A 17,022-nucleotide genomic window follows, 5' to 3' on the forward strand; every position below is an offset into this window, starting at 1 on the left:
CCTCTCTCTCTTTCTGCCGGTCCGTCTGTCATATTTTCTTTCTTTCTGGCCGAAGCATTAAGACATAAATGCTCAATAAAGGTGAAGTCACTGTTACATGACCTCTACATGCTCAAAATGGAAGAAATATGTTTTGCTGGTGACTTTTTCAAGGACTGCATTTAATAATGAAGAGGCTAAAGAGGACAACATATTCACATTTTGTCTCCTGAGAAACAGAACAATTTGACTAACCTTTCCCTGAACATGTTGCATTAATGGCTTCTGTCTGACTAGATGTGTGCGTATGAGCACGTATGATTTTTGGCATGTTCTGTTTTCTCTATTTTGTTTGCTTTCATGCATGCAAAATACAAAGATAATCTAAAAAATCAATATGAAATAAAACCTAATCATTATTTTTTTAAATGCACTTTTTATCAAGTGAATTTTCAATGGATTAAATTGAGAACATTTAAATTTTACTTACTATTTATCCACTGCTTACTCTGAAATATGTCACTTTATGAAAGTAAAATTGATAAATATTTCCAATTTTCCTTAATTTGTTTAAGGAATTATGTGCATTTTGTGCCAAAAAAAAGAATATATATATATATATATATATGTATATATATATATATATATATATATATATATATAAGAATATCATCATCAGAATTTCATCACTGTGCTGCAACTGACCAATCAGAATCAAGTATTCCAGAGAACCATGCAATAAAACATTGTAAACACTATTAAACCCACACACTTGAAATTGGTAGTGTTTGCAGTCATAGTTGTCTCTGATCATTTTGGCAATGGGAAGCATCTTTGCTGAAGCACTGTGCCAGTGTCTACAGACACACACACACACACACACACACATACACACAGACTCTGGCTCCAGATTTTCTCATGCCAGCCTCTCATTAAACACAAAATGACTCATCCTGACATCTTAATACAGTGGAGAAGGGACGGCAAGGACTAATCATTTCTCTCTTCCTCTCTCCTTCCTCCTCCGACCTCACAAGCATGCTGCTGATTTATAATTAATGCAAATGAAAGCTGTAAGCCATGCTTCTTCACATTAGAAGTAAAGGCCTGTGTCGAGCTTAATGGCCAGTGGAACGTCGGACCGACCGGGATCATTTGTCTCGCCGTAATATCTTTAAGTATATCTGTTTGTTATTGTACGATAAATGTGGCCTGTAAAACGTTAGGTGAGCGTTGACGGTCAGACGGTCTTTTATAGCCCCATCAAACATAATTATGATAAAATGGATGTTTACTAACATTATAGATTCAATTTTATGGCTCTAGTGTCAGCAAAATGATAAGACCTAATAAAAACATGGTGAACTACAATGACAAATATCTTTTTAACCACAGGTGAACATTCTATGTACTACTTTTTGATACCAAAATAGATTGTGGCATCATTATTATGGTTAAGATTGCAGAGCAATGATGAGAATAAACAATTTACGTAAATACAGTTACGAAAACTCAAAAAATTCTGGCAAAAAAAAGCTATGTAAAAGAACTTTAGTAATGAGCAGATTAAGACAAATTAAAATGAGAAAAACATATGCAATCGCAGGTGATTGCATTAAATCCCAGAATTATGTTGTTTGAAGACTAAAGCTTGATTATTTGTTGCTTCATAATATCCTTAAGTGTATATCCGTTTGTATATAAATGCGGCAGGTGAAAAGTTACAAAATGTTTTGATGGCAAAATAGATGTCTATGAACATTTTAGCATCATCATTGTAAAAATGGCAGAGAGTGAATTTATCCAAATGATAAAGTTGCAAAAATTACACCATTGTATAAAATTTCAACAAACTACTAGAAAGAACTGATGTAAGTAATGAGCAGTGACAATCAAAAACGACTTTAATAGATCCATTTTGTTGCAATTACCAAAATAAATGATTGCAAACATTATGCAAATGTTTTTTTGTTTAACATGCCTGTTAAATGATAAGAACTAATGGAAATTCCAATAACCAATTCCATAAGCTTATGAAAATTATATGAAACCATGTCAAATTCACATAAAAAGAAAAAATAACTAGTAATAGTCAATGGACATGCCAACGAGGGTGTATCTTTACTCAAGATTACATTGTCTGATGACCAAATGCCATTGTGCTTGAATTAATTGCTTTAATAAAGGAAGGAGAACTTTTTAATTCGCATTCGCAGGTATTTCTTGAGGGTGTGAAATATATCATTGTGGCGGTCCGGCGTAATCGGCCCCTTTCTCTCCTGCGCACGTAGCCGAGTACAGGAGACAGAAACATCCCGGCGCTTCCACATCTGAATATTAATCTATTTTGCTATAAATATTAAAGTAATCTGTACCTTTTAAAATTCTTTTCATATTCAAAGTTCCCCGTGCCATTGATGAGCGCGACCCAGGAGAGAGCAGCCAGACACGGCCTAATACAGAGACTAGTTGATAAGGATTCCTCTCTATTTCTCTCTCTCTCTCCAGTCCAGCGGGATTTCCTGATGCATCCGACGTGTCAGAAATAATTAGGTTTTGTCAGATTTATCATGGTAGCACAAACCTCTCTCCCTGCCAAGGGCCCGAGATCATGTTAAGCCTTGTTTGTGTATGACAGAGTTATTATTCTTGTTAGTAACCCTACTTCCGCCCTCGTTTCAGCATCTCGCTGCTCCTCGCCAAACCACTCCATGTATTTTCACCATTTTTTTACCCTCCTCCCTACATTTATTGACAGTCGGTAAAGATATTCATCCATTTGGAGTTAAAAACATGGATCATGGTGTCCGAGGCAACTGGCAGTCTGAAGTTGATTAATGGTGGAGTCTAGCTGCAGGTTGTCTCCTCACTTGAGAAGTGCCATCACGACCACTGCATATTAACGAAGGCCTGCACTTTCTATTAACAAGATAAAAAAAAAAAAGCTCCACTCTAACCCCACCCACCCAACAAACCCCCCCCCCTCTTTGCTCCAGGGGCGAGAGGATGAGAAATTCTCCATTATTTATAATGGGGCTGCAGCTACTCCTTTTTTCCCTTTTAAATAGCAGGTGCCATCAGTAAACTTCTCAGCGGCGAGCATATTTTACTGTCAACGGTTTCACGTATCCACATGCGCTTCATTAATCAGGGTTTAATTGCTGTTAACGTTTTTTTGTTTGTTTGTTTTTTGGTGACTTTGAAAACACGCACATCTTGTGTTAAGGGTGCCGTGTTGAATGCATGTGTAATCTTTTTTGCAAGCTTGATGAGTTACCGGTACTTTTTTTTTTACACTGTTTTGTGTTTCATTACAGTTTTGGTATTAGATCTTACAGTAGATTTGCTTTTCCTACAGACTACGATGCCTGTAGGTACTTTTATTTGGCCGCTTACTGTGATGCTTGATTCTGATTGGTCAGTAGCTCCATTTTTGCTTTCAATGATATACTGCCAACCACATTTCTGTATAGCTGTACTAGTTTCATGTCTGTTTCTTCTCATTTAACAATATAATTTGAACTTAAATCATATTTGATGTCCATTTATTTAATAAGTAAGAAGTGGGATAATATGGTCATTATGGTAAAATAAACATCTTTTTCTTGTTTTATAAGGTCCTGAAAATCCTGTTTATTTATTTATTTGTTTGTTTGTTGTTGTTATTAAGACTATTATTATTATTATTATTATTATTATTATTATTACACTACCATGCAGAAGTTCAGGGGCAGTAAGATTTTGAAAGAAATTAATACTTTTATTCTGAAGATACGTATTAAACTGATCAAAAGTGACAGCAAAGACTTTTACGTTACAAAAAAAATTCTATTTTATCTAAATGCTGTTCTTTTTAACAAAAATATTGAGAAGCACAACTGTTTTCAGCATTGATAATAAGTAATGTGTCTTGAGCACCAAATCAGCATATCAGAATGATTTCTGAAGGCTGCAGTAATGATGCAAAAAATTCAACTTTGATCACTGGAATAAATAAGTAAAATATTTTAAAAATTTGAAGTTTTCTTTGTTGTAATAATATTTCATATTATTCATATCATCAGTACTGTTTTTTTTATTAAATAAATGAAGTATTAGTGTAATCTTTTGACCAGACCTTCCTCTAAATTTTTGATCATTTTTTTCGCTTGCACAGGCCTCCAATTCACGTCAAGGAGGAGCCACTAAACATGGATGACGAGGACTGTCCGATGTCATTGGTGACCACAGCCAATCACAGTCCTGAGCTGGATGATGACCGGGAGCTTGAGGAGGGCAACCTATCGGAGGATCTGGAATGACTATTTTGCCCCACCCCTCCGCCAGGGCTCTGCCTCTTTCAGGTCCTGCCCCTATACTAATCCACAACCACCGCAAACCCAAAAAGACTGGAAGCAGCAGGCGGGAGTATTTATTTAGCATGCATCTGGAGACTGGCCCGAAGAAAATCTATAGCGCAGATCTTTAGGGACCACAGATGGACAGACATGAGATGTCTGCTGTTTAAAAACATAAAAGGAAGAACAAAAGGACAAGATTTCATTTGAATCAGCTTGGTCACCTCACACAACGAACACGAGGCTCACGGACCGAAAAAAGACAGAAGTGAAACGGGAGCGAGTCCGTTTTGTAGAATGCCAACGGCCACATATACTGCCAAAAAAAGAAATTTTAAGTTTGTGAATATCCAAGCCACAGTAGTCGTCGGTGTTAGATGCAATTGCTGGTTCAATTCAAGTTGTTGCTCTGTTATTTTTTTGCACACAAGTAGTATCAAAAATTAGTGTAACTGCCTGTATGTTGACAAATTTTTTAAAAGGAAAAAAGCAGTTTTTTGTTGTTGTTGTTAATTTGTTTTTGCCCCCCCCCCCCCATCATTGTCGTTTTGTTTTGCCCGTAATGTAGCTTACGTTCATTTTGAGTCATGTTTGCGGCACCACCAACTGTAAATGGCATTTCTTCACATCACATCAGTAACACAACCAATGTATCAAGACTGTTGCAGCCATCAAAAAAAAAAAAAAAAGTTCACAAAGTAGGTCTCGAGTCTCACTAGCTCCGTTTCTGCTGAAAACGTGAAATGTGCTGCGAGTATCACGCTGAGAGGAAAAACACAAAAGAAAAAGATGTTTCTGCATATTCTTCTGGTCTCTTTACCTCCTTGTTCTAAAGCTTTGTCTACCTGCAAAGAGTCACAGGCAACAGCTAGAAACCAAAGCCAACACTATCAACGGCCGATAGCTTAGACAGAAGCCGCCAGCCTCTTTGGTCAGTCTTCTGTGACTTTAACTAGTACAAAGAGAAGATTTTTTTCCACTAACTACCTTCGAATAACCTCTGGGATCGTCTCCTTTAGCCCTGTACAAAGAGAAAATGATTTTAATGTAATTTGATCGACTGACGGAGCGCTCGCTCTGGCTTTGTGATGTCAGTCGACCCCATATAAAACGAGAAGACCTCGATTCAGCGACCATCGCGGAGGTAGAGCGAGAGAGCAGCTATAAATGGATCATCACCAAAACAACCATTTGTGGAAGTGCAGAAAACGTTTTTTGTATTCCTTCTTTTTTTATTATTATTATGATTTGCGTAAGCCATCTTGTTATCGTTTTAACTAGTGAAACGTACTGTTCATTGTGACTGTCCAACGTGTCATGTCTTATATCCGTCAGTTTCTTCAGAGCCGAAACCGAAAATATAGTAACCAAACTTTAAGATATCTAGTGAAGCCAAAAAAGTCATGATTTCAAGTTGATATGAAATGATGTGGCTTGGTTATATTGTAAAAGCAAACAACAGAGCCATGACAGGAAGAGGACGAATCCTTTTCCAGCTGACGTTTGCTTTGCTCCATTGATTCAGACTCATTGTATAATTCATGGCTATATAGACACAGCCCGTGTTGGATCATGGGAAGGTTTGTGGTTAAACCATGTATGGTGTATAAGTAGCAACTGGTTATTTGAGATGAAACGCTTTGATTTGAACGTTGCTGATGTCATCAAGGAAAAGCGGTTGTTGCTTTAAAGTTTGCTTCTGTTTTCAGTCAAACCAAAGTTATACAGACTTCTGCCTCTTCTTATACAGCGGATGGAGATGAAAATAACGCAAAGCTTGTTTCCTTTTCTTCTCTCTCTCTTTCCTTGATTGTTCTCTAATGCAGAAAACCCAATTGAAACGGATAACTGCTTTGTGTTGTAACCGATAATGTCAAAGTTTGTCTCTCTCTCTGTGTGTGTGAAACATACTGTGCAGTTGTTCTCGTTTTGTGCCAAACCGAAGGGTTGGCTGCTAGTTTTAGCACACCAACACACACTCTCTCTCTGTCACACACACTAATAAGACAGCGAAGCTGGATCCAGGAACAAAGCGTATCCCTTATCCTTTGCTAGAGTCAGCAAATTGACTTGAAGATGACATTCATAATAATTTTATGGCACCAAATATAAGGACGCAGCGTCTTTGAATAAGAAGATACAAAAAGGGTTCTCCCACTTATCCAAAAAAGGCTTCTACCTCTTCACAATGCGAAAAAATGGCAGATTGCACGAATCGTTAGAACGCCACTGACATATTTTTCCGCCCGATTCACACAGGATGTCACCAAAAGCACCAGTTTACATTCCCAAAGGCAGATGTGGAAGGTTTGCATTGAACTAGTTTGTCCTCAGAACATTTGTAGAATGAATATGTAAAAATACCTGTAAGGGGATATTGTGTTATTAAAAAAATGCATGTCTAAATTCATTTGGTGGACTGGAAATAAGAATTAATAAACACGTATAATAAAACGTTAGGATGATAATGATGATGTTGATGGACTAAGTGCATAAAGTGTGCATACCTCAGCTATACTGTTTCCGGGAGAAGATGATGATGATGATGATGATGATCGGCAAAAGAAACTCAGCCACAGAATGCATATTTCCTGTAGAGTTTGCATGGGTTTTGTAAAAACATTTTAAAAAAATGTCTAAAATAGTTGCTTGCACATAATACCAGAAGAACCTCCGGATCGGCAATCCCCTCCAATAGATTTTAGGATTGTCTGGGTTTTTTTCTGGGATGATTTTGTCTGTAATTTTGATAATTGTGCATATTATGTAAAAAGATACAAAAAAAAAATGTTGGTGGACCCATGAATTTACCAGACATTTTTTTCTAAGCTAAAAAGATCAGTGTTTTTTTCTCCTGAATTTCATGAATTTTTACTGTTCTCTCATTGCTTGCTAAGAATAGCAAACCTGCTTTTCCTGCATCTGCGTTGCGTAGCTGTAAGGCTTTTCCTAATGTGTGTATTTATTGCTTGTACCTCTGTGCATACGTTCTGAAGCATTACGTCTGGCAGTTGAGTCATGTATCATTTTTAATAACTATCATTCTCTGGGAATATGATCCCCTATGTACTATACAGTAAATTGAGACTGTAGAAAAAAAAATGTTTATGTAATTGGTGAATACCTTTTGGTTGTTTTTGACTTTTCGTTTGGATTCGGTTCCTTCGAATCGAGACAACTTTTTGATACTTTTCATTACCGTGTACTGTGTCCATATGTTACGGATTTCTGCGATAGAGGTCACGATTGAGAACTGTAACGACCGTCATTATTTTCTGTATTCATGGCTTTTCACTGCTGAATAAAATAAAGGACCAAAACTAGGATTTGAAAAGCAACTGTCTACCTCCAACATCAGGGAGTTTTTTTTTTTTTTTTTTTTTTTTTGTACACATATATTTTTTATTCTACAAAGACGCAGTCTGTGGAAATGGGGCTGCATTATGCTTTTATGCAACGTGGAGGAATTCGTCGCAGGAACTCAAAAACAGCTCGGAAAAGAGAGGCGGGAAAAAAACAATAAAACTTTAATAGCCGACTTACACGGCTTTGTTCCGGCTCTCGGCACCTCGAGTGTTGTTTAGACGAGGAGAGAGGAGCCGCCCAGGCAGCCAGAGGTGTGCGTAATGGACGCGGCCCTTGTTCTCTGTCCTCGGCTTTGATCTGAGGAGAGCGTGGCCTGGCGCAACTTACTTGAAAAGGCTATTTTGGATGCAGTTGGGTCCTCTGAGGGGGAAACGGCACATCTTCATGCGTATTTGCTATGATTTTGGCCCCCTGCTGAGCTGCAGCGTGTTTACTTTTAAACGCTGAAAGCAGGGCGTGAGGGAGCGGTTTATTTCCCAGAAATAATGCATGGCGTCTGGGCATCTGCATAGCATGCTAGCCGAGTCGCTAAGTCCTTTGTTAGTGACTTTGTAACCACTCAACGTTTAAACCTACTGATGTCATACTCTCAATGGTCTGTGCATTTTAAGTTAGTGTAGGAGAAAGGACTCTTAACCCTTTAACTGTCACCCTGTCCCGTATACGGGACACCTACATTTACTTCACTATATTACAATTAAATCTAATCTAATTTTGACAAACTATATCGTTGGAAAGGTTTGCCTTTTTCACATTTTAGAAATCATCAGAAATCAACTGAAAACTTAAAATCGCAAAATTCATCCTTTGAAACCCATTTTAAATTCAAACATTGCATTACCATGTAAATGGTACATCAATATCATGTTACAAAATGTTTTCAGTCATGAATTATAAAAATGTAGGTTTGTATCATGCACATTCAAGTCTATCTTCAAAAACATGAGTGACAGTTAATTAAAGCAATAGTTCACACAAAAGAGAAATTTTGCTAAAAATGGCTACAGGCCATCCAAGATGTAGGATTACATGAATTTGTTGCAATCTAGTAACAGATTTGGAGATATTTAGACTACATTACATAACATCACTTGCTCACCAGTGGATTCTCTGCAGGGGTGTTGTCAAAATGAGAGTCTAGACAGCTGATAAAAGCATAACAATAACGCAACTGCTGTCCATCAATTAATGTCTTGTGAAGCGAAAAGCTGCATCCATCATTATTTTAACCAGGCGGGTCCCCAGGAAAATCATGTTCTGGGGGGTAAAATACAAGTTTTATTGGCAGGGTTCAACTGGTTAAATTCACATTTTAGGGGATAAATATGTTATTGGGGTCGCTTAAACCCGCAGACATTAAAAACAACCTGTGTCAACAGTGTTAAAGTAGCCCAATTCGACAGGAAAACCACAGACTTGGCAACACTGGTTTTAACTTTAAACCATCACTTCTGGCAAAAAAAAGTCTATAATCTGTTATAACAATTCCTCCAGTGAAAAAGTCCATCCCTTTATATCAAAACCCACTAACATATTGATATAGAACTGTTTCAGACTGTTGTGAATTACTGTGATGTTTTTATCCACTGTTTGGACTCTCATTCTGACGGCACCCATTCACTGCAGAGAATTCATTGGTGAGCAAGTGATGTAATGCTACCTTTCCCAAATTCTGTTCTGAATTAAAAACACTTGGATTGCCTAAGGGTGAGTAAATTTTCATAAAATTTTCATTTTTGGGTGAACTGTTCCTTTAATATTGAAACAAAACAAAAAAAGTGCTGTATATTTAAGACAAATATGTATGTGGGTGTTAAATGGTCTTATTTCTTATCCTTGTTTTATTCTGATCAAACAAATGAACCCTTTTCCCAAGGAAACGGCACGTTTTACTCCGGGTCAGTGCAGACAGATGTGATTTAACCTCATTTCTGACTTTGAAATTGAAATGCGTTGACCACGAATTTGCAAGAAAATTGTAAAAGGCGCGTAAAATAGTAAAAGCAAACTTGTCAAAGTCATGAGCAGGTGCATGGGCAGGCTGTGATTGAACCCAAGTCCCTGGTGTGACCCAGCTCTCATTTTCATGCATAACAGTTTTATCTCGACTGATGGGCCGCTCCGTCAGTGGCCTTTTACTCTGAAGGGATTCGACTTTACCACAAAGACAGAGCTAACAGGCCCCTGAGAATCCGTCTTTTAGCAGCTCCTCCACTGGTCACTGAGAAGAATTTGGATTGTTTAGGTTTTGCCCAATCAAACGCCCCCCTGCGCCCGGTTTGCTGCAGTTACTCCAGCAGTTTCCGCAGCACTCTACCTCTCAGGACACTATTCTTCCATGCTTTTTATGCACTTGGAAGTGTTTGTGAATTCAAGTGAGGGATGGTATACGACGTGCAACAAGGGCCGCTGTGTACCACACAACATCAGAGCGAGCGCAGACATTAAAGTGTGAGCCACATTACAGACCCCTCTTTCAAAGGCCATGAAATAATAATGACTTGTGGTTAGAGGTATTCGTGAGTCACATTCTGCTGCTTTTCATAAAGTGGAGTTATTTACAGAGCAATGAATAAAAGAATGGGATAGCAGTGCAAGCCTTTTCCACATGAACTGAGAAAGCTGAAATAGGTCAGCATACATTTTGTTCTTTAGGTAGAGGTGTCACATTTACTAATTTCCTAGTCAACTAATAAAAATAGCACGAAAAAAAAATTGAAGTAATGTTAAATTTCTCCAAATCTGTTAAAATGAAGAAATTCTGTACATTTCCATCATGTTTTCATTTTTGGTTAAACTATTCTTTTACATTGGAAAAAAGAAATTGCACTGTACCTTTAAGACAAATATGCACATGGGTGTTAAATGATCTTATTTCATATCCTGTTCTTCACACTACTAAAAAAGAAGAAGGTATTTTAAGAACTGTTCACTGAAATGTTCTTTGGGGAACTAAAAATTGTTCTACTCTGAAAACCTTCTTTTGGAACCTTTATATTTAAGAATGTAAAGCACTTGCAATGGAAGTGGAGTGTTACTTTGAAGTGAGCTCCCAGTTTTGTTAACGCATATTACGTATTATATGCACAAATCATATGTTTATTATAGTAGTACTATTTTTCTAGGCGGATGAACATTCATTGCACATCATACACTCAAAGTTATAGTGTGAACCGACTTAAAATGGTCAAACTAAGTTGATAAATGTGATTTAAACTTAAACAGACATCCTAAGGTAAGTGATTTTATCAAATTAGTGTCATGTTAACAATTTAATGTGGTTCCTGCAGCTATATTTTCACTAGTGTATTTTAACATTCAGTGCATTACTCCATATGTGATTTTATTTGTTTCCATGAACTAAGAGTCCTATTTAAATGATTGGGTAAAATAGTCGACTGCATCTTTAATATGACAGTCTGCATATACAACAGCCTAATTTAGTTGTCTCTTAGCAAAAAGTGTCAAAAATGATGTGCTATAGTGAAAAAAAAATAATATATACATATATATCAAAATTAGGTTTAGAGATTCAGAGGCCAAAAGCGTCCCTCTCCGCTCAGCCCTGACATTGTGTTCCTGCTCTCCAGTGGGGACTCGCCTGCGGCTGCAGAATCGCCTGCTAAATAGTCCGAGGCAATGGCAACGCTAATTGAGATCATCATTATTATAATTGCAGCTCCTAAAAAAGTGTGTCTTAAATAATTTGCATTGCTCTCGAGTTGATATTGGAACACACTGCAGAAAATAATTGCATGGCTGCAAGGCACGTTTGGGTTGGACGGCTCCCTCTCTGTCTATCTGTCTCTCCTCCTCAGGGTTGCTGGTGTTCACCCCGTCTCCTGCTCTCAGCTGACGATGGCCCCATTACTGATTTGCTTTTCTGCATCGCCACAAAACCCCTGACACATTATATCACAGATCACTGAGCCACTTAAAGATGCGGACCACCATTTGGATTCATATGCGAGAATTATTGTGCATGCTAAAAATAAATGGGAGAAAATTGTTTGCATGATGGGCGTTCGCGTAATGATGAAATGTAATTTCACGTAGGGGTTAACAACAAGCATTGATGAAATTAAGAGACATGTCTCATAAAAAAGAAAGCAGAGTTTATTTATATTGCACGAAAACCCACAAAGATAATTAAAAGTGAGGAGAACTGGTATTATTTTTACACAAAAGCTTCCAAGTAAAGAAAACAAATTAAATAATGAAAGTCATAAACACTTGCTGACACTGCTCAGACACATAATTATAATCATATACTGGTCAGAAGTTTTTGCACAGTTGTCTTGAATCATGTTCTTTAAATAACACTAATAATAATAATATTACATTTTTATGGTCCAAGGGGGATTTCAGACGCTCAGAAATCAGATTAAGCGTCTAATCAAATACATGAAGATCTATTAAACATACAGGCCACATATGAGATTTGATATTTAAAAGAGTCCTGAGTAATATCGCTCACGGACCATCGCTATCAATTTCAGGGCGACCTCAGGAAACAGACCACGACCTAATTGCCAAATCATCAGAATTTATTAAAGAATGATTTCAATTACGTGCCACCAGTATAGAGTACCGACGCACCGAATTAAAAGTAAATTAGGACACTCGATTGTATCCCTCTCTTAAGTCCCTGTATATTATTATTATTTTTTCCCGCTTCAACCAGAACTTCTGAAGATGAACTTTCTGCTCGGCCTCGGTCTTGGGTGGAGGATAAAAAACAGTCTGGCGTTAGTGAGGAATAGTGGGTTAAATCACTTACTGAAGATTTTTAATGACATTTCAGTGTTCCGCGCGTAATTACTCTTCATCTGAGATATCCCATAATGATGTTGGACAGTCTTGGTTCAGGCTCGCTGGCTCGCTTCATTAGCGTGTCATTCCTATTTCACATCAGAAGATTTAATTGTAATGCTGAATATGCACAGCTCGCCGCGCCGGCCTAATCAAAGTGGATCCATTTGTATTATTAATATCGGACTGCTTGCTATTTTTTATAAATAAAAGAATACAGATGCATAAATCAGCTGTCATTTATTAGCATGACGCTGGCAGCCGCGCTCCTCGCCCGTGCATTCATCAAGATTGAGAAAAGAGGGATAAAAAAGAGAAGAAAATCCTGCATTAAATATACATACTAATTCTTGCATGAAGTAATCAGATTAAAGAGCAGGTGACAGTGGGCACTCGCATTCAAATGATTGGCAATAATGAGGCACGGAAAGGTGCGGCGAGAGAGAAAGAGAGGGTGAAAAAGATATGAGAGGATGGATTAAAGCTTCATGTTCAATGGAGAAGCCTTCCTCTCTCTCTCTCTCTCTCTCTCCCTCTCTCTCTCTCTCTCTCTCTCTCTCTCTCTCTCTCTCTCTCTTTCAATGCTTCTGCTGACCAGTGTTTAAAATGCAGCTGTGTGTTTGGATGTGTCTCTAATCCAGCCGGATGAAGCCTCTCTCGCGCGCTGCTCTGGATAGCTGGCATTCACACGCCATGACTGGAGGATTTAAATGGCACGACTCCTTAGAGATTAAAGCAAATATCTATTCTCCAGTAAAATTAACTCGCTTTTTGGGGTCTGAATACATACACTGGCTTTGGCTGTGCCCTAGAACATCACATTAATACGATTTCAAATCTACATCTTATTAAATTATACATGCAGAAATCTTTCAATTAAAAAACACTATCAGAGCACAATTAAGCACATGATTTTGGAGCTGAATCGTTTTATCAGGTGTAGTTTTCATATATATTTGGCTATTTAAATGTGTAAATATTTAACGGATATTAAATATGCAAATATTAGAAAGTCCTTAAAGATGCTTTAATGGAATTTACAGTGACCTCTGGTCAAGGCCCTGTTTTATGGACCATTAACATGGACCAATAGTCACAGCAATGCAGTGTTTGAGGCCAGTTCTCATCTGATGTGATGAAGACCTAACACTAAACAGAAAAAAATAGTAATACATTAAATAGAAATTCAAAATCAAATTGCTAAAATAATAATAATAATAATATGTCTGTGTTTCAAAATGTACAAAATGTTTGATAAGATTTAATCGCCTTAAATGTGTCTATACATAATCTGAATGCATGCATTTTTCTTGCAGGTGTGTGAGAGAAAAAGAGTGTGTTAACAGCAGCTATAGGTGTCATCACCAGATTTAGCTTAACATATTTTAAGTATACTTTAGAGAAAATATTGTCCTCTTAAAACCACTAAATATGTCAGAAGCTCTCTTTAAGAACATCCAGGGCTGCTTTTCACGTTTAACTACTGAGAGTGAAATTACAAACTCTTGAATCTTTTTTTTTTCTTTCTCAACTAAAAAAAAAAATATTGTCCATGATCAGATAATATGTATTATTTTATTATATTTATATTGTGAATATGCTTTTTAACAAATTATCCCTGTAGAAATACAATTTTATTTAATACAAATGTATTTTGATATATTTACTTTTGATATATTTGCCATTTATTTAGTATGTAAATGTAATGAATAGCAGGAATTCTATTTTTATGGGTGTTAAGTTCTTATTTTGTATAGTTATTTGTATATTTTTATATTACAGCCTTGTTTAGTAGCTATTAGCTTTAAATGAAAGCTGAAGTCTTTAATATGTGCTCATTTAGATAGTTAGGTTAGTGTAGCCTATATATGAGTGTGCGTGTATTTTCAAAAGCCTCACATCTTTTCTTTGGGATGCTGAACCTACATTGAGGAAAAGTGGTGTCCGTGTATGTGCTGATCAAAGATGCTGTAGTTTCATGTGAAGAGCTCTGCTGTCTCTCTCTTCCTCTCTTTCTCTCTCTCTGTACCTGGTCAGTGAGCATCAGCATCATTTTTCTCCAGTGCATGTAGTCCACTGCTTGATGATATTCACACTAATCTGCTTTTTTTCACCCAACATGCTTTTGATCTCTTATTTGCATGTAACTGCCTGTAGGGCAAGAAAATTATTTGGATGAGATTTTTTTCCTCAGTAGCATCCTCTTAGTATACCAGAGGCATATGGGTCACACACTATCCGCTGTAGAGCCCTTTAATAACTCCTGCTTCAGTTTAGCCCCGGATTTAAACAACAAACTCCTGAACAAAAGCAGGCTTGATTTCAAGTTGCCCCTTCACCTGATGTTAAACCTGTAGTAAGTTTTACAAGCTCTTCATACTGTCTGACATACCAACAGAATGCCAGAATGTATAGAGAACTTGGGACTCAAACTGGCCACTCAACAACTTAATTTTACAGTATATGGCTGATGATTTAATTTGTTTTTGCTAAGACATGCATCACTATTATTATTGTTGATACTGAGGCTTAGTGATTTGAACAAATTCCTAAAACCCGAACAAGCCAACTAGCAATGCTATAGCAAGTGCCCAGAATACCCTAGCATCTGCTTCAACTTTCATCTTTTTTTTTTTTAAATTAGTTCTCTGGAAATAGAACCCATAACCTTGGGGTTGCTAGTTGTTCATACTCATCTGTTTCTCATATTAACTTTTTTACATTTATGCATTTAGCAGGCACGTTTATTCAAAGCAAATTATTGCTTTTAACGTTTATAGTTTATTAGTTCTCATGTTCTCTGGGAATCGAGCCCATAACTTGGTTGCTAGTTGTTTTTAAAGAGAATTTCGTTATGCTCATCTGTTTCTCCTCTCATCTTTTTAAAATTTACTAGGAGCTTTTATTCAAAGCAAATGATTGCATTTGCAAAGTTTATTAGTTCATGTATTCCTTGGGAATCTAACCCAGTTGCTAGTTATTAGTTAAAAAAAACCTTGCTATGTGTACTACATTAAGCTAACTGAGACTTGTTATAGCACTTGCGTATCATTGCTCTTTTTTTTTGATTGCTTCTATTTTCCTAATTTGTAAGTCGCTTTGGATAAAAGTGTCTGCTAAACGACTAAATATATATGTGAATGTAAATGTAGTTGTGTTTAAAGAGAATTCCTTTATTCTCATCTGTGTCTCCTCTCATCTTTTTACATTTAGTAAGCACTTTTATTCAATGCAAATGATAGCATTTACAGTTTATTAGTTCACATGCTCTCTGGGAATTGAAAACATAACCTTGGTTGCTAGTTATGTTTAAAGAGAATTCTGTTATGCTCATCTGTTGTTTCCTTATCTTTTCTACATTTATGCATTTAGTAGACACTTTTATCCAAAGGAAATTATTGCGTTTAAAGTTTAGAGTTTATTAGTGCACGCATTCCCTGGGAATCGAACCCATAACCTTGGGGTTATTAGTTGTGTTTAAAGAGTATTTCTTTTTGTTCATCTGTTTCTCCTCTCATTCTCATGTAAATAATTTTTTACATATATGCATTTAGCAAATGCCGATTGGTTTGAGAAAGCAATTCTAGACCAGCTGATGAGGTTCTGTTAAAAAAAAGGAAACTTTTGCAGAAAAGCAGCTAATCGTCCCATATAGACACACTTTCAGCACCTTGAGTTTTTAGTCCGCCGCTGCATCTGTTCCATAGAAGTGTGGGTCCTGACTTCCCATGCATTTGATGTTTTTAAACAATTTATTTTTGTTATCATATCAAAGAGGAGGCGTGCAGTTATCAAAAGCATGCGAGGAACACGCAGCCTGTGGGCGCTTTCCCAGCATCACATTCCTTATTCTATTTTATCTTTCTTGGTTTTGACTAATGTCAGTAACAGCTACCGTTAATAAACTGCTTGTTAGGATTTAGCTGTTGCCTCCGAGCAGCAGCTTTGATTCATTGTCAGCTTATTTGGCAGTGTTTCCTGATTACCTCTCGCCCCTACTGCATGTTTATTGATTGGAAGTTAATAAAAAGCTCTGCCACTTGGGCGACTTCATTTAAAAGCGACGTCTACCTTTGATGTGCGGGGCAACAGGGCACAATAAACTATCTTACGCTGAAATGTCAGCACAAAGCAGATGCTCTTTCGTGTAGTTGCTGTTTGTTACACTGCATTTTCAGTAAACTTGATGTGATTTGTACAGCTTTGAAACTGAGATTGTGTTCTCCACCTCTCAATTCTTCTCTGTTTACTGGATCAGAATGCTTGGGTTAGCATGTATGCCTTTGTGTTTCCCTGTCGTGCCTGTGTCAAATCCCAAAAACATCTTTAAAAATTCAGTCAACAGCATCTGGCAATCGCAACCTCTTGTTTGCTATTCATGTATGCTGGTATACATTGTATCATGGCATGTCTTGCTGTGGGTCGTGGATCTGCAACATGGCCCCTCCATCAAATTTTGATGTATTCATTTAGGGTGGTGAGTGAGAGTGTTTGTTTATAGATGAGATGTTTGCTTGGCGGACATTCT

The 17,022-nt window shown here is 37.1% G+C and overlaps 1 protein-coding gene across 6 annotated transcripts in view; it reads left to right on the forward strand.

Annotated features, from left to right (window-relative positions):
- Positions 1-7,418, forward strand: part of LOC132105561 (forkhead box protein P2-like) — a 105,473-nt gene extending 98,055 nt beyond the window's left edge. For all 6 annotated transcript variants that reach the window (XM_059510766.1, XM_059510769.1, XM_059510768.1 and 3 more), the window contains one exon: positions 4,136-7,418. In XM_059510766.1, the coding sequence (XP_059366749.1) occupies positions 4,136-4,280 (145 nt within the window). In that variant the 3' untranslated portion in view covers positions 4,281-7,418. The remainder of the gene's footprint in view (positions 1-4,135) is intronic.
- Positions 7,419-17,022: the final 9,604 nt, after the last annotated feature.

Source organism: Carassius carassius, chromosome 26 (assembly GCF_963082965.1).
Source record: "Carassius carassius chromosome 26, fCarCar2.1, whole genome shotgun sequence".
Classification (NCBI taxonomy): domain Eukaryota; kingdom Metazoa; phylum Chordata; class Actinopteri; order Cypriniformes; family Cyprinidae; genus Carassius; species Carassius carassius.